The sequence below is a fragment of the Lissotriton helveticus genome, chromosome 10 (assembly GCF_964261635.1).
Source record: "Lissotriton helveticus chromosome 10, aLisHel1.1, whole genome shotgun sequence".
Classification (NCBI taxonomy): domain Eukaryota; kingdom Metazoa; phylum Chordata; class Amphibia; order Caudata; family Salamandridae; genus Lissotriton; species Lissotriton helveticus.
In genome coordinates, this window is record NC_136071.1 from 656,618,685 (window position 1) to 656,637,355 (window position 18,671).

Sequence of the window (18,671 nt, forward strand, 5' to 3'; positions counted from 1 at the left end):
TGTGCAAAGACAAGTTGATGGATGGGCTTACAAGTCGACCGACGAAAGGAGCGAGATCGATAGGAATGGCGACAACCTTGTGCCTTCTCAGAAGTATATGAGTGGTGGGTAGGGATCAAGTACCACTTACTTCGTTTTTTTTTTTTGACTTTCTGAAAGACTTGCAGCACAATGCCAATCAACCTCTGAATCTACTGTTGATACTTCTCGCCTAGAACCCACCCTTCAACTAGGACCGGTCTCCGGGTGCTTGGCGACCGGGTTGCCTCATGGTCTCGTTTGGCCTTTGGGTTCATCGACGCACAGTCACTTCAAGCCTTAGGGTTGTATACCAACTCCAGGCAGCCCAGATAAAGCTCATGAGGATTTGTCACAGAAATGTGTTTGCAACAGTCTTTACGAGCCTTAAAAGCTATGTAAGAAAGTAGGATCTGCTTCCAAGGACACCCCCATTTTTTGGTGGTGTCATTGTGTAACTGACTAGTCTGACTGGGATCCTGCTAATCAGAACCCCAGTCTCTGCTTCTTCCCTAAATTGGGCATGGTGAGTATGTAGGTGCACCCCAGATTGCTTACTGATGTAACCTTGTAAGCCCCTAGTATATGGTACTAAGATAACCAAGGCATAGGTACACCCGGGATAAAGCATGTATTTTGCCACCCATGGGAGACCACTCAAATTGTGACTACAGGCCTACCATTGCAGCCTGTGTAAGCTGGTGCTGGCACCACTTACGACAGATAAGTTTCCATATATCCAAGGTCACTACACTCAAAACCTATAACACCCCTAAGGCAGGCCTTTCAATCCTTAAGTCAGGGTGCTCGGTTATAAGTGAGAAGGGTGCCCCTGCCTGAGCAGGACACCCATACAACCTTTGAAGTCAATTCTCCTGGGTTATAAGTGCATCAGCCATTAGGATATATAGAGTGGCCATGCGTCATTACAGGATGTAACAAACCCGGTCGTGTTTGGTATCAAACATGTTGGAATCATACTCCAACACCGTTTGGAGATATGATTCCATGCACTGTAAAGCTCCTCCGGGAGGCCCTCAGTGCTCCCGGTACCAGTCTTCTAGACCCGGACAGCAAACTATGGCTGCTGCCAACCAGAGGCTCGGTTCTGCCCTCCTGCTTCTGAGTCAAGTTTGAGCAGGGGCAGGACAATCGGTTTTCTGTCGCAGGGAGGTGCGACCACCTCCTAGACAGGACTGGGATGCTTGCCAGCGCCACTAGACTGCTTTGAAGGGCCCATTTGGTGCCCTCCTTGCATACTTTTCACCAAAAGAATGTCCTTTCCGTGATTTAGTTGTTACTTCCTCTAGATCTAGGGGATAGCAACATAGAGGCGACCAATAGTGGGATGGGGGGGGGTTTCCTAAGTGTGTGTTGGTAATACTCTCAAGAACAAAGTTATCGAGAGGATTAGAAGTATAACCAACCCCTTGTTAGAGGTGGGAAGGTAAAAAGATCCTTTTCTATTAGCCCTCACTCACTCTAATAGTGACATGCTTCATCATAGGGCTCACCCCAACTCCTAAAGGTCGGGGTGGGCTCAACCGTGTTTCAGGAAGCACTTAAAGATTGTGTATGGGGGCGTACTATTAAAGATAAAATTCATCAACCACTCCTAAAGAAATCTTTACTTATGGAGTGGGAGCGGAGGTTAAAATTAGGTTACTTCCCCTAAAGACGTGAGTGCATGTAAACTATTTGTTTCGAGCACTTCTAAGTGTTAAAAAATGGAATAAGCCTAATACTTGCCACTGGTCTGGATGAGGAATTACCTATTCAGAGGAAAAAGACAACATAATATATACATTCATTATTAAATACAGTGTGATTAACATTGGATCACCATCTTTACAAAGACCCCCCTGGAGCCATCATTGTGAAGGTGGAGGTTATTTCAACCAATATTCCAACTTTTATTTAACCAAGCGTATTGCTGTTGTGATTGAATCATAAGTATTTCAAGTTTACCATGCCATATGCATTTTTGTGACTTTCACATGTGCTATGGGTTCGTGCAAACATGCATTATTTCATTCACAATAGTCTTTCAATCTATTCATCGATTTTAAACATTTACTCTCATCCCTGATATAGTGTGATGATTTTTATGGCACTCACCCCAACAACTTCGGGCAAAAGATTCTCAAGGGAGCGCAGGAGGGAGGCCTTGTAGTCACTCTCTCTGGGTGACAAAGATTGTAATGGTTTTATCGTAATGGCAAAAGTTGTTGTTTCAGATGTTAAGTATGCAAAGAAGTTTGCAAGTAAACAGAGGTTGTAAAACGGAGGTCGTAAAAACCCCAGCGGGGGATTTCCATTTGGATCCCCCCTCCTTCTTCCCTTCATTTGAGCCGCCGTCCCATGTGCGACCGGTCCCCAGTACTTACTTCGTCAAAGGTCCTGCCCTTCTGGAACCTACTAATACTCAAGCTCCTCAGCTTGTGCAAGTGCCGTGGATCGACACAGCCGCTAAATGCGTAATTTTTCGTGCTTCCAGATCTGAGCGCCACCACGTTGGAAACGCCCATAGTTAACAGCATTTCAGGGAGCCGTTGGCTCCTACGAAACTGGACAAAGGACATAGGAGTATCCTCCCCACTGTTCGGCACCGCCTGTGGGAGGTGCTCCTAAATCATCCCCACCCGGTTCCTTAAGGTACTTAAGGGCTTACCTGTTGGTGGGTCCCTAGATCTGTCGTGGGACAAGATTAAGATCTGAAACCACTTCAACTGTCTGGGCACTTTGGACTTCTCTGGACTTCACTTTGGGAAACTAGACTGCAACTGGGAAGACTTCTGCTGCTCCTGGTCTCGTCGTCCTGCCAGTCTTCTGCAGCATTTGGGCCCGTGCTCCATACAGGTTCCTCACAAGGCCCATGCCCTTCCAAGACACCCGAAGGAATCTCCCTTGGAGTGAAGAATTCACTCCCCTGCATCTACAGGCACAGCAACAAAGTTGACCAGTCTGCTGTTCCTGAGCTCCCACTGACTTCAAAAGGTTCAGCAACACAGTTGGTGGTTCTGCAACTCCCTCGAGGCCTGCACTGTCTTCATAGCAAGTTTGAAGCCAGTATCAATCGTCAGAACCGCTGGAGCAGTACCCCTGTGCACAGTATCAACTTGCCGTTGCCAAGGCTTGTGAACGCTCTCGTCCAGAGATCCATCCAAGAAGCTCCAGCCTCAAGCATCTCCTGCAGCCAAGATCTGTGCCTGCACCACATCCTGTGCACCATCGGCTTTATCCATTGGTGAGCTGCTAGAGGTCTTCTTGCGATTCCAATGCCTTCGGTCCCTGGGTCCTCTCGAGGGTCTTCTTTGGCTCCAGCGGACTACCCTGCTTGCTCTGGTCTGCTCTGACTAACCTGTTTGTGGCGAGTCACTTGGACCTTGCTGGTCCCGACACTACCTTTTTCGACTACGTTGTTTACCATTACCAAGGCTTGTTGGTGCCCCTGCCAGACTCCAATCACCTAGCTCTTGACATCTGACGTGGGACAGCTCGTGAATGGCTCCTGGTCTTCTACAGCGTCTCCTGGTCCGCACAGCAGAAACGTGAAGGGCACAGTAAACTCTTCTGCCTCCCCGACATAGTTGGGCACTCGTCTTCTGTGCCTCCTGGTCACTCTGGAGTGGCATAGACTCTGTCCCCTCTGCTTGCAGGTACCTCTCATTATGAATCCACCTTTGGGTTCCGCAGACTCTTTCACCTTCTTCTCCAGCGCCATCTTTTCTTTAGTCCCCCATTGTGGTCTACGGCAGTTTCAGACGTCACTTCGCACCTGGCTTCCCTGGTGCAGGTATCCTGGTTATCCACGGGTGGGGTGGCTCTCCAATCTTCCATCTTCCACGGGGTATCTTCAGTGTCCGCTGGGAAGGGTCATTTTTCTTTAAGACAGCAACCGCAACTTACCCATTGACTTCCCTTGAGCACTCTGTTGTGTTCCCACTCCGTACACGACCTCCGTGGGGTTCCTAGATACTCACCCTGGGTGGTTCCTTGGTTCCCAGACTCTTATACATCTTCTGGGTCTATTTTCGACTTAGGTTGTGGTTCGCATTCCACTATTTTAGTATATGGTATGGTCTTCTCCTGGAGACCACTATTTATTTATGCTACGTATGTGTTCTATTTAAAAAGTATTGTGTGTACTGTGGTTATATCTCCGGTTAGAAGATATTGCAATGAGTTATTGAGTGCTTATAATAAATACATATTTTTAAAACTACAATGCGTGGCTCTTATTCACTTATCCTCTACCATAAGATTAAAGTACTGGTAAAACAAGCTGCTTTACGCTCCTTCTGGACTAAGCCTGAAGGCTCCTCTCTACAGCTACCACTTAGAGAGCTTTCGAAGGATGTCTAAAACCTCTAAAATCACCATAAAGGTTGTCTGGATTAGTGCAGGGTGCTACACTTACATAAGTGAGCACCATATACAGAGTCAGCCTCCTACAACCTGTCATTTTGAGAAGTAACATTTCCCTTGCACACAGAATTTGGTTTTTGAGGGATTGTCTCAGAGACGAAAGGTAGCTTGGGATCTGTGCCCGATGGCGTAGAAAGAAACTAACTGCAGTCAGTGTGCAGGAGTGAAGCCTATATAGGCCTCACATAATTTCCGAAGCAGAATGGAGTCAGTGCTGAAAGGTATTGCTGAAATGTTCTGGCTCCAGTCAAAGGCCTGGGAAATATTTAAAAGGTGAGGTATCTGTAGTTAAAAGTCTCTATCAGAACAGGCAGTACAGTCCAGGGTTCCCCCCCCCCCCCCCACTACAACCTTCTTAATTCAAACCACTAATCGACATTGAGTCAAGCAGCAAAAACACCTGTTTTTCCAGACTATATAAGCTATGTACTGGTAATAGTATTACCTCGATCATCAATAAGAAAATTCCCCTGGAGGCAGCCATAGGCTTGGAAATATAATATATAAACGTTGCATTATTGTTGCGCACAAATTAAGACAATATCCATGAACTTACGACATAAGACAAGACATTTAACGTTTCTAAAAAGGCTACATTACTCTGGCCATGGTAAATAAAATGAACCCCGAGGAAATTCCAAGATACCGCATGTGTAGGCAGACATAGGCAGACTTCATACACCTAGTTTGGCACACTCCAGTTTTTTTCTAGCGTTTGGAAATTCGTCTTCGATATAATCAGAGTAATTTCACAGATAACAAATGAGTTAATGGCAGTTAAGGTACGTAATACCAGTTCCAAAAAATACTGCCAGCCTATCTCCCAGCTATCATTATTAGCTAAAAATGAAACTGACATAACGTGGATGAATGGTTCACCCTCCCCAATCTTTTCTACTCGGATACAGCCTACATAACTGGAAATACAGGCTGGTCTAGTTTGTGGGAGGAACCAGAGTTATGAGTGACATGGAGCATGCCCTAACTTTCACCTTTTTTTTCGAAATGGACTACTCAATATTAATTGTCCTTGTCAGAGAAAAAAGTGCTGTTGCTACTAGTACAACAAATGTTTACAAATATGAATCCCAGCGTCAAATAAGCTCAAACTAAAATGTCTACTATTGGTGTAAAAGTTAAATATTGCCCCAATAAATGCCAGTTCAGCAAACTTCAATCTCGTTATTGCTGTAAATAAAGTCCAGGCCAGGAAATGTATGTCTCGCGAATCCGCTTGCAACAGACCTCTTTGTTGAAGTTGCATCAATGGCATCAGCTGATCTGCTAAGGAGCAAGTTCAAAATATAGTGTTCACATTTGCTACTACCTACACATACATTATTGAAACACGTATGGGTATTCTTAAATACGAAAACAGGAATATTTTAACATTCTTACCTGCCAAAGTAAGTACAATGCCAAAATAACTTGCAATGGTGCAGACCAAATCATATTTATGTATGTGGCTAAATCCATGAATCTCTGAGCATCCACTGACATCAAGTTCACAATCTCACCGACAGTAGATGTCTTCCGTGCAGAGTTTGTAATGACCAACGCCTAAACAGAAACCATGCATAAAAGAACGACACTAAGAGGACAATAAAATATGCCACCATATACAAATGTAATTTTTTACAAGTTGCAGTTTAACATAGCATTTTCTACATAAAAAATATATGTACAGCTTAAATATTCTTTCCTTTCGTGACATTTTTTAGATTAATACTGTACCTACTAATAGATTGCTCACCTTTTAAATTCTCTCGGGAACCTGACGGCATCTGAAAAAAGTTTCTAAAACCGCTAATCAACAATAGGTGTCGCCATCGGCAATACTGTGACTCAGTTTTGTAACGCACATGACGAAATCGAGCAGAATATGAATCATCCCTGTGCTCCGGAGTCATTTCTCCTCCTTTTTTCCACGACCTCCGAAGCATAACCGACATAACTGAAGTGACAACTGAAAATGAGCAAAGTCTAACTTGGGACTTTATTATCGATAACTGGGAAAACATGGTTGTTGTAGAGAGGTCCTTCTGCCTGTAGAGAGCAGCGCCCAGAAACTCCTTCGGGAGTAAGTTTCGCGCGATACTAAGAACACTGATGCATGAAAGCCCACTACACAGGAGGGGTGCGGGAGGGCAGTGGGGGTTGATTATCCGGCAGACTGAGCGTTACCAAAGGTAAGAAACATTCATGTTATAGACACAACTATAGGCAGATTCCTAATCTTCTGTATCAGTACCGAAACAGGAAAGAAAGTCCCCGCAAACATGTGAATCAAGGCAGTAGAGCAGTGGTTCCCAAACTTTTTCGACCCGCGGCTCCCTTGACCCATTGGCCATTGCTTGTGGCTCCCCACTGTTACTTTTTTTGGAGGGTGGGGGGGATGTAAGCCCGGCCTCAGAAGTACTTGCATTTTCTCCCTGAAAATAATTGGGGTGATGCGGATGGTGGTATTATAAACATATATGCATAGTGTTTTGTATTACCAAGGCGGTGCTTCTAATAAAATATTCCTAGTGACAACATGCATAGGGGTACACTACCCCTACGCATGTAGGTCCCATTGTCAAAGTGTTTTTTTGCAGTTGAAGAATATTTGCATGCACTTCCATTTCTACCCATGTCATTTGTGCCAACACACCTGTCTCAGGAGGGAGTCTCACGGTTTTTTAAACCACATACAGCTCCTCCCTACAATTGCCTCCAAATCAATGCAAGTAAAATAAATTCCTCAGATTTTTTATTTTTTTTAAACGTCCCTCTTTCGTGCTTCCAAATGTTTTCATTATGCTGTATATGGTGTTTTACTTCCCTTGGCTCAAGGAGAGAGCAGGCCTCTCTCGAAAAGTGTGTGTACTGAAAGAAATGTGTACTGGAATACCTATGATTCACGTACAAATGTCAATACTTAATACTGCGTGTGTTTATTAGACAGGACAACTGTACTTTCCTGATAACTTGCATTGGTGTAAAATGCATTTGGAAATAAATGAAACTATTAACGAGTCTAACAATATAAATCCGGCGTCTTCTCCTTACTTTGGGAGTGTTGGTACAAATATAGTGAAATATGGAGGTCATCTCCCTTGACATGCCATCAATTAAGCACTACGTTTACGGCTTTAGGAATGTCACTTACAAATCATCGACATTATGTATTTAAGTCTAATTAGTTGAACTGAAGCTGACAGACCCTTCAACATTAAATGCATTAAAGTGCTTAGTATGTGGCTCCCCTGGCTAAGTTTGATGGCTCCCCAGGGAGCCACGGCACACAGTTTGGGAACCACTGCAGTAGGGGATAGCGAAACGTGCTAACAAAAGCCTACATATTGGCACAACAGATGTTTAAAAGAGGAAGACCTCAGCAGAGCTTGAGCGCAGCCTTTGCTCTGCCCGCATGAGCCCCTCGTGAGGCTTCTGTGATTGCAGCACAGCAGAGTTGGACGCAAAGGACCGCCCAGCAAGATGTAGTCTGGACTGCCAAGGTGAACGGAGTAAGTGATCATCAAGCTAGTTTCCCCTCAGTCCCGTCGTTACAGACATGCAGGACACAGCTAAGGTCCAATGGAAGAACCTCTCCCTCCTTCGATGGACACAGACGGGGAGAAACTGTAGAAGTGTAATGGACTGCACCACACCGAAGGCTGACGTCACTTTCGGAAGAAAGGGTGCGAGAGCAGTGCTTTAAATGGGCCGGTACTCCCCAGTACGGAGTACCGGCACTTCTCAGTAGCCCCCCCCCCTCCCCGAGTACTGTAACTTATTTTCGCTCGAGAGGGTACTGGTACTCCATGAAGCAGCAGGGTTCAGGCCCTGAAGCACAAGTTACTTACCTTCGGTAACGATATATCTGTAAGAAACAGTAGTTAGTGTTAGATTCCTTACCTTAGAATATCCCCAGGTGTCAGACTGGATCCGGAAAGTTTTCGTCAGCAGTACCCCTGCGCGTCGGTAGGCATAGTCTGCGGCTCCGTGTCAGTCGTCGACGTCGTGATCGCCGGGATGACGTAGTCCGAGTACTTAGACACCGCCCTCGCTCGCCGTCAGTTCTGTACATAGCTTTCCTCGCCAGGAACGCAGAAACCAACACTAGTGCCATGAAACGAAGGCCCTGAAAGGGATGTCCTTAACCCTAGATATCGGTTCGCAGAACAGGGAGGATGGGTGGGGCGGTAAGGAATCTAACACTAACTACTGTTTCTTACAGATATATCATTATCGAAGGTAAGTAACTTGTGCATCTGAAAGAAACAGGTTAGTGTTGGATTCCTTACCTTAGAATAGATACCCCAGCAATACCAACCCCGGTGGTGGGTCGGCGAACCAAGATCACACCAGAAAGTTCTGGAGAACGGAATGGCCGAAAAAGCCATCTTTCCAGACTTGGCTGTTGGTATTTTTCGTTGCCGGGCTCGAAGGTGGGGTGTCGTAAGTTTGAGGTCAGTGTGCACCTGGACCAGAAGGTGGAGGTGGAACCGAAGCCTGGCCCAGTATGGGGGTGTGAGCAGGGTCGATGTTTGTACTCATGACCTGTTGACCAGCTGGAATGGGATCGTCATCGTCTGCTTGTTCTTCGGCTCCGGAAGCTGAATCCTCTACTTCGGAAATGACAACGTCTTCCTACTGTTGTTCTTCGGACTCTAGATCAACTGGAGTTTCGTCTATGATGAGATCTGGTGTCGATGAAGAGGACTGCGCCATGACTCTTCGAGCTCGATGGTCCCGGATAGTTTTCTTGGACTGGAACGAAGCGCAGGCCTGGCAATCCCGGCTCTTGTGCTGTGGGGACAAGCACAGATTGCACACCTCATGTAGATCAGTGTGGGAAAATTTGTGTCCACACTGGGGGCACTTCTTGAAGGGTATTCTTTCCATGAGCCTAGGGCCCACTGGTGTAGTTGGGCCCAATGGCCCAGACGATCGCCAGAATCGAGAAGTGCAGGATTTTTCGACGCAAGTATGAAGGAAAGCGCGATCAAAAACGATACCGGCTGTAGAAATCAAGGAATGGGCATCGAAAGGAGATCGGTAATGGGACCAAGCGACAAACACATCCAAGCACGATGGCAGAAAAAAACAATCTGAAGATAGAGTCGATGCCCATGCGTACTATGCTCCAAAGGAGGAGTTATCTACCATACGAAGACTCTTCCAGGACAACAAAATGTAATCATCCGGGCCCACCACCAGATGGCGATCTATGCACTAGTGTGTGATCTGCAGCCCATATGGCTCGAACATATTGTTATCAAATCAAAGTAACTTTCTTTTGTTGAATACATCTTTAAGCAGGTTTTTCACCTTAAAACGAGTCTGAAAGCAATACTTTTCTCAGAGTTATGACTGAGCAGCACCAGTATGCCAAGGAAGTCATGTAACAGGTCAATCGAAGGCTCGACCTGTCACTGCATGCCTGAGACCTGAAGCAGTAGAGATTGGTACAAGTATGTAAAGAGGGCCATTCAGCTGCCCAGCAAATGCCTGCCACAGGTACACCAATGAAGACGGCCATGGAGCCATTTGAACCTGTGAAGATCAGAGGAACGCCTGGGGAGCTCAGGTGCATCTCTTCCAGGGACCAAACACAATCAACAGAGAACGACGAAGCTGTAGTTAGAGCATGGATCTGCCAACAAAACAAGGTGGCCTGAAACCTCTTGATGCAGAGGAGTCGAGTTATGGTTTTTTTATGCTTTTTTCAAACCCCTGTCCTCGGACTACAACCTATTTGATATGGGTGACCTGGACCCAGAGAAGCTTTGTTTCTCTGTAGTCTCTGCCAAGTATAGCTTGGCGTCTATCTCCATGATCACCTTTGAATGCATAAGATACATTTAACTGCATGAATGCAGACACCACAGACCTTGCACGTGCATAACTGATTTTTGCTTGACAAACATACAACATGGTTTAAAGCTTACAGTCTTCGGAGGCAACATCCTACCTATGCTGCCAAATAATGTTTTTAAAAAATGAATAACTCAAAGAGCCACCAAATGAGAGAAGCAGAGTTCCTGTTCCTATTCAATAGACATAAAAAAAAAACCTAACCTCAGCATGGAGAGAAAGGCACCTACATAGGTCACAATGTACTCAGGTACAGAGCAGGACAAGGTTGCAGTTGGCAGGGACTGCACCCTCTACTGGTGTTTGGCACCTGGGATGATTCAAAGGTTGAGTAAATATGTGTGAAGAATTAGCTATTGCAACACTGATTTTCCCCCCGTAAACATCCATTTTAAGTATGATTTTTTTCCCCAACTGTAACGGTTTCATTGTACTCTAGAAGAGTGTACCACATTGACAATACAGTATGTTCTGCAAGTCAGAACAAGAAATTTTGTAAATACTGTACTTGTAAGAAAGAGGCTTTTATAATGCTTTTCTCCCTTTATTCTTAAACTCAACAGGAAACCACTACAAAGACTAGACATTCCATCAAACTGTGGAAAAACAGCCTCCTCAAATCATTACATAAGAGTAAAAACCAACAACCGGGGAGTATCTGCAGCATGCAGAACCAATTCCTCGCTACATCCTCCTTTAGCTCGGACCCTTTCTACTGCAAGTCAGGCACATTATTTTTTTTCAGGGCAAGGTTTTGACTGGTTCGGTTAAGATTTTCATTGTTTTGAGGTATCACACACAATTTGATGTTGAGTAATAGTAACCACTTAACATGTTTTATTTCATTCTACTTCTTGTGTTGAATCCAGAGTCCCACCATCCTCTGTGCATGAGAGATCCCCCGGTATTGATGGAAGGAATGCTCCTTCCCTTGCAGAATAAATATTGGGAACATTTCACTACATTTGTATCCCAGCAAATGCCAAAATTAGGGAGTGGAGACTTCAGCGTCGTCCTTGACAGCAGGTTCAAGATTTGTAAGCAGTAGAGGTGCAAGAGGATACGTAGTATGTTACTTGGCATTTAATTCAGACCAATCATAGGCATTTTCTCCATGCACGAACAACATAATAAGAGCGAAAAAGTTGGGTACATGCAGATAAGACACTGGGTCCTCCGCTCTAACAAAGTCACACGTTTCTGACCCCTCATCAAAACTGAATGCTGAGACATAAGTTGCTGTCACAGGAAATGAAAAATATCCAAATTACCAGGGAACTACCCTGGGAGAGGGAGCTAGGGAGGGAACCCTGCCAGAAGGAATGGGGAAAGGTCTACATGAAAGTGCTGTATACAGTCAATGTGGTCCAAATGCAGGAGCGTGGACTTCATTGATTCGGTAGATGTAATTTTTAAGGTCCCGATCCGAAGACTCATGGCTTATGTGATTTAGGCCTGGTCAATCCTCAAAAAAGAACCCACAGGTTTACCTGAGCTTCTAGATAGCCAACACCTACCTTCAAACTAAAGGTTTTATTGACCCTTGCCTGGCCTCCCTAAATCAAAGTCATAGAATCAGAAAACTGGCTTTTACACATGAAGAGCAAGCAGCACCAAACAATGGGTATCTGTTATTTCTTTAACACAAGCCACCAGATCTCAAAGACCTCAAGTGACAAAGATGTTGGCGGCGAGCAATGGGTGAGCAGAGGGTGGCCTCTAGTGATCACAATGGGAGCTTGGAGGACTTGCTGGTGCCTAGTTTAGTCCCATGTAATAATGAGGACTGGCCGAATATACCATCAAGGTCAAAATTCCCTTGCCCGACCACAAGATGGCTGACACAGTGGTCCCTACCATGTTATGCTATTACTTTAGGACAAAAACAAGACATCGAATTGACCTTCACCTATCCCCCCTCAAGACGTAGAACCTGCTGAACTTACCTCCGACCGTGGAGACCTAGCTATCTGGCCAATGCCCGGTGAAGCTACCTTCATGAGGAGATGAGTTGTGGACTTCCCCCTCGACCTGCACCTACCCAGCCGGACTTTGGACAGTCTTTACTTCGTCTCTCTGTCGTACCTCCCTCTCACCTCTTTACCCTAACCCCCTTCCCCTCTACGTTCCTTTCATCTCATCTTCTTTGCTCTTGAAATGTTTTTCCATGCAGACCTAGCATTTGGCCGATGCCCGGTGGAGCTACTGGATAGCTATAGAGTAGATGGGCTGTGGACTTCCCCCTCGGCCATCACATACCCAGCCGGACCTTGGGCAGATTTTCGTATCTCCCTCCTACCCCTTGTACCCTACCCCTTTCCCTTCCTTCTCTCCATTTCCTAGTCTTCTATGCCCCTTAAATGTTTTTGTCTGTGACTAATGACCGTGGAGACCTCGTTTTCTGGCCGACGCCCAGTGGAGCTACCTGGTAGCTAAGGAGGAGATGGGCTGTGGACTTTCCCCCTCGGCCATCACCTACCCAGCTGGACGTTGGGCAGATTTTCCTTTGTCTCTGTCATATGCTCCCTCCTATTCCTTTACCCTACCCCTTTACCCCTTTACCCCCCACGCTCCATTTATTTCGTCCTCTATGTTCTCTAAATGTTTTCCCATTGAGACCTAGCTAATTGGCCAATGTCCGGTGGAGCTACTTGATTGTATAGAGGAGATGGGTTTTGGGACTTCCCCCTGGACCGTTACCTACCTAGCCGGGCTTTTGTCAGTCTTTCCTTCGTCTCTATGCCTTATCTCCCTTTTACCCCTATACCCTTACCCCCTTGCCCTCTACACTTTCACTTATCTCGTCTTCCATGCTCTTGTAATGTTTGTCTAGAAACTGATGTAAATTGTAACTGATGTAATTTTGTAATTTTGTGGAACCTCATGTAAAGCGCTCGGATACCTCCAGGTCTAGCCAGCGCTATATAAAACTCTTAAAATAAAATACTGCTAAATCTTTGCTTTCTAAACTAAATTCCAGTCGTAATTTGAGCCTGCAAAGAACAAGTAGGAGGGAAAATGAATAATGGCCTATAATACATTATCTCTGGTATAAACGTATAACCTCCTTTTCTGGATACACTCCATTTTCATTAGAGATAGCCTCCATTGGCAGACATTACCAAGCTATAGATACCTTTACCGTACCAGTCAAGAAGAAAGGTTATAGGGGCCAGGGAAAAGCAATACCAGCTGAGACAGATAGTTCCCTGTGGCATGATGTCACACCACAGAAGTGTATTACAACTATAATATGGGCATGCCTAGTCTGGGAAAATTATGATCACGCTTGCCTTGAGGAAATGGATTATCTGCAGTACCGTCTGGATAAAAACAATTGCTGAGAAATGCAAAGAGGGTAGAAGGTCCTCTCAGGACAGTTAGTTGTCCCACAATTCTTAACTCTGAAACAGCTGCGGTCCGTGCAGGTAACTGCTGTGGGGGCGCATGGGGGGGGGGGGTTTGAGGGCCGATGCAGAGGGAAAATTAAATAAATAATTTTCCCTCTGCATCATCCCTCGAAATCTCCTCACCCACCGATGTTACATGCACGGATGGCGGATGCTCTGAAACTAGGGTAGAAAGACCTAGGCCTTCAATATCACGAATGCCAGGAAACTGCTCACTTGGCTAGATTTCCTAAACTTAGAGTTCTTGACAACCAATAAGGATTTCGATCTTAGGTCACAAAATAATTTGCACCAGGAGAAAACCAATGCCATATAGATTTCTAGTCTTGAATTCTAAACGGTCTTGTGACACATACAGAGCCATGAAGTAGCATTTCTTATGCACTGGCAACCAACGGAGTGTTTAAAAGTGTTGGGAGATGAGTACACTTTTCCTTAATACCAAAAATCACACTAGACGCTGCATTTTAAAGTAGCTGCAAGCAGTAGGCGAGTTTTTTTTTCTTTTGGTAGGTCACCTAATAAGGCATTACAATAATCCATTCTGATAAGGTAAGCGTTTCAAGCAGGTTCTTTCTAGAAGCAGATGGAATAAAAGGAGGATCTTCCTAATATATAGGAGGTGGAAAACTGTAGTACAGATGGATTTGAAATGTTCTATAAAATATCCTTGTCAATCACTACTCAAGACGAGGGAGGGGCGCAAGGTTCCCAGAATCGGACAAGTTGCTCTTTTAAATATGGACCCCTACATTGCAAGGGGATTACATTTAAAGCACCAGTCTTTTTGTTTGATGTGCCCACGTGGGGTCCTGTTGAGGAATCAGGATTTGAGGTTACATATAGCTCCTTTTTAGAATGGTTATACGTTTGTTGATTGAATTATATTTATCAATGGTGTATCTCTGAATTTCAGGATGAAAAAGCGAGAAAGCGAGAGAGAGAAAGCGAGAAAGCGAGAGAGAGAAAGCGAGAAAGCGAGAGAGAGAAAGCGAGAAAGCGAGAGAGAGAAAGCGAGAAAGCGAGAGAGAGAAAGCGAGAGAGAGAAAGCGAGAAAGCGAGAGAGAGAAAGCGAGAAAGCGAGAAAGAGAGAAAGCGAGAAAGCGAGAGAGAAAGCGAGAGAGAGAAAGCGAGAAAGCGAGAAAGCAAGCGAGAGAGACAGAGAAAGCGAGAGAGAGAAAGCGAGAAAGCGAGAAAGCGAGAAAGAAAGCGAGAGAGAGAAAGCGAGAGAGAGAAAGCAAGAAAGCGAGAAAGAAAGCGAGAGAGAGAGAGAGCGAGAGAGAGAGCGAGAGAGAGAGCGAGAGAGAGAGCGAGAGAGAGAGCGAGAGAGAGCGAGAGAGAGAGCGAGAGAGAGAGCGAGAGAGAGAGCGAGAGAGAGAGCGAGAGAGAGAGCGAGAGAGAGAGCGAGAGAGAGAGCGAGAGAGCGAGAGAGCGAGAGAGAGCGAGAGAGAGCGAGAGAGAGCGAGAGAGAGCGAGAGAGAGCGAGAGCGAGCGAGCGAGCGAGCGAGAGAGAGCGAGCGAGAGCGAGCGAGAGAGAGCGAGAGAGAGCGAGCGAGAGAGCGCGAGCGAGAGAGAGCGAGCGAGCGAGAGCAAGAGAGAGCGAGCGAGAGCAAGAGAGAGCGAGCGAGAGCAAGAGAGAGCGAGCGAGAGCAAGAGAGAGCGAGCGAGAGCAAGAGAGAGCGAGCAAGAGAGAGCGAGCGAGAGCAAGAGAGAGAGAGCGAGCGAGCGAGAGCGAGAGAGAGCGAGAGAGAGCGAGCGAGAGAGCGCGAGCGAGAGAGCGCGAGCGAGAGAGCGCGAGCGAGAGAGCGCGAGCGAGAGAGAGCGAGCGAGCGAGAGCAAGAGAGAGCGAGCGAGAGCAAGAGAGAGCGAGCGAGAGCAAGAGAGAGCGAGCGAGAGCAAGAGAGAGCAAGAGAGAGCAAGAGAGAGCAAGAGAGAGCGAGCGAGAGCAAGAGAGAGCGAGCGAGAGCACGAGAGAGCGAGCGAGAGAAAGAGAGCGAGCGAGAGCAAGAGAGAGCGAGCGAGAGCAAGAGAGCGAGCGAGAGCAAGAGAGCGAGCGAGAGCAAGAGAGAGCGAGCGCAAGAGCGAGAGCGCGAGAGCAAGAGAGCGAGCGAGAGCGCAAGAGAGAGCGAGAGCAAGAAAGCGAGAGAGACAGAGAGAAAGCGAGAGAGACAGAGAGAAAGCGAGAGAGAGAAAGCGAGAGAGAGAGAAAGCGAGAGACAGAGAAAGCGAGAGAGAGAAAGCGAGAGACAGAGAGAAAGCGAGAGACAGAGAGAAAGCGAGAGACAGAGAGAAAGCGAGAGACAGAGAGAAAGCGAGAGACAGAGAAAGCGAGAGAGAGAGAAAGCGAGAGACAGAGAAAGCGAGAGACAGAGAAAGCGAGAGACAGAGAAAGCGAGAGACAGAGAAAGCGAGAGACAGAGAAAGCGAGAGACAGAGAAAGCGAGAGACAGAGAAAGCGAGAGACAGAGAAAGCGAGAGAGCAAGAGAGAGCGAGAGCGCAAGAGAGCATGCGAGAGAGAGATAGAGATAGAGATAGAGATAAAGAGAGAGAAAGAGAGAGAAAGAGAGAGAAAGAGAGAGAAAGAGAGAAAGAGAGAGAAAGAGAGAAAGAGAGAAAGAGAGAGAGAGAATTAGAGAAGAGAAATATAAAGAGAGAGAGAGATAAAGCGAAAGAGAGAAAGAGAGAGAGAGAGAAAGAGAAAGAGAGAGAAAGAGAAAAAGAGAGAAAGAGAAAGAAAGAGAAAGAAGTCGACTAGTCTCTTCTGACTTGTTTATTTTACTGAAATTGTACTGCCTCCTCTGATTTAGGGCTAGAGTTTATTGGGAAGTGTTTGAATGCTTTACCCCTGTTTTCTGTATTATTGCATTCTTTACAGATTCCTCTAACGGCCGCGGGAAAGTTCTCTGCTCCTTACACGGCCGGCGCCCTGCTGGTTGCGGTGCTGCTGTCAGCCCGCCAGAGGGACTCCCTCGTCTCGGTCTCGCACAGCGCCTCCCCAGATGAGGAGCTGTGCTGCAAGAGGAGACCAACGAACCTTGTCCCTCCACTGCCTCCACCTTGACGCCTGTGTTAATCGGGTTGTATTTCCCGCGATTTGTTGTTTGTACGACGGGTGTCCGTAAAGCGGGTCGGCTCGTGATTCACGCTTAAGAGCGTTTTCCTCTGTTGCAGGAGTGTCTCATTAAAAACGCGAGGGGAGGCATCAGCCTGGTCAGATTTTTCTAAGGGCGTCAGCACGTGCAAGGTTTGTGCAAACCTATTTGCGGTCCTTAAGGTTACCCAAAAGTTGCTCAGTCCACTGGTCTGCCTGAAATTTGGTTTAGTTGCCCAAGCCTGTTATTTATAGTGCTAAGCACACATATATATTTTATTACTAGGGAAATTATCTTTATCTTTTCTGTTGGTTGCTTTTGTGCTCACCTTTGTAGTAATGCAGTCTCAAGCTGAGTATTATGAGGAGGTCATGGGGTACTTACCTTGGGATGACTACTTCTGCGAGGCCGTGGATTCCTCCATCTATAGGGTGGTGAATGAGGTGGTTGGCCCTATGGAGCAACGACTTTCAGATAGAATTGTCTAACGCGCAAAATTGGCGAAAGCGCATGCAGAAATTCCTGCGCCCCAGGTTGAGCTGTTTGGGAAGGGCCCCCCACCATCCAAGAAGCAGTGTACCGAAAGGGTAGATAAAGATGCATTTGCGAGTTTAAAATGCGTTTTCCTGGCTAAGGTATCGCCGCCCACCCCTGGAAAAGGAGGCTCGGGTTGCCTTAGCTTGGGGATTTGGCCTCCTCGGAGGCAGGAGCAGTGGCCCAAGGGGGTCTTTTCGATGACCCTTTTGTTTAAGAGTTTGGTAAATTCATTGAAACATTTACTTCACTGGACAAAGCCCAGTACAATATTAAAAGGGTCTTTAACCAACGGGTTTTCCACGGGGCAGGCCGAGGCAGGAGCAGCTCGCCTGGCTGTGGTTTCAATCAGAATCCCCCACGGGGACAAGGCTATGGTCGCGGACAGTATAACTCCACTGCAAATTACACCAATTTCTATCCAACACGAGGCCAACGCTTCAGAGGCCGAGGAGGTTTCAAGACCACCGGCAGAGGAAATACCAGCCGTAAGTGTTCTTCCAGCAGCAGACGATCACATCGGGGGCGATTAGCGGCCTTTCGGGATGCTTGGGCGACCATTACTTCAGATGCATGGGTCTTACAGACCGTCAAAGGTTTTCATATAGAGTTTACGAGAACCCTCAGCAGGAAGTCCCTCCTCAGCCAATATTATTCAATTCCCTCGAGGCACAGTTGATTGACGAAGGTTTCCGCACTGCTCCGCAAAGGGGCCATTTGCAGATCAACTCTGCATTCTCATGGTTTCCTCAGCAACATATTTTGGGTGGACAAGCCCGATGAGGAACGGCGCCCGCTTATCAACCTCATAGTTCGAGTGGTTGATTTACTGCCATTTCAAGATAGAGGGAATCAATCTGCTCCGTGCGTCCTTCCTTCCGACTGGATGGTGAGGTTGGATCTAAAGGATGCCTATCAGGTGGTTCCGATCCATCCTCCTCATCGGCGGTTCCTGCAGTTTTGTTGGAGGAGTCTTATTTACGAGTTCACCGCCCTTCCATTCGGCCTCTCCTCAGCTCCTTAGTGTTTCACCAAGGTACTTCATCCGGCGGTGGAGTTCCTTGGAGCTCAGAGCAGTCACATGATCGTATACTTGGACGATATTCTATGGCGCAATGCCCTTGGACCTTATCCAGACAGCTCCGGCAGACAATCTCCCTTTTCCAAAGACTAGGGTTCATCATCAACAAGAACAAATCTGTTCTCAAACCTTCTCACACAGTGATGTTTCTCGTGTTTGTAGTGGATTCCTTCCACGTGTCGGAGCTTACAGTCTCGGAAAATGGCCAAGATTCATCACGAATTACGTCAAACGATTTTCAGACC

At 46.5% G+C, this 18,671-nt stretch overlaps 1 protein-coding gene across 2 annotated transcripts in view; it reads right to left on the reverse strand.

Moving 5' to 3' along the window:
* The window catches only part of LOC144784432 (multidrug resistance-associated protein 1-like), a 1,651,426-nt gene that overhangs the window by 1,135,731 nt on the left and 497,024 nt on the right, over positions 1-18,671 (reverse strand). For both annotated transcript variants that reach the window (XM_078663183.1, XM_078663184.1), the window contains exon 10: positions 5,845-6,006. In XM_078663183.1, coding sequence (XP_078519309.1) covers positions 5,845-6,006 — 162 coding nt within the window. The remainder of the gene's footprint in view (positions 1-5,844; positions 6,007-18,671) is intronic.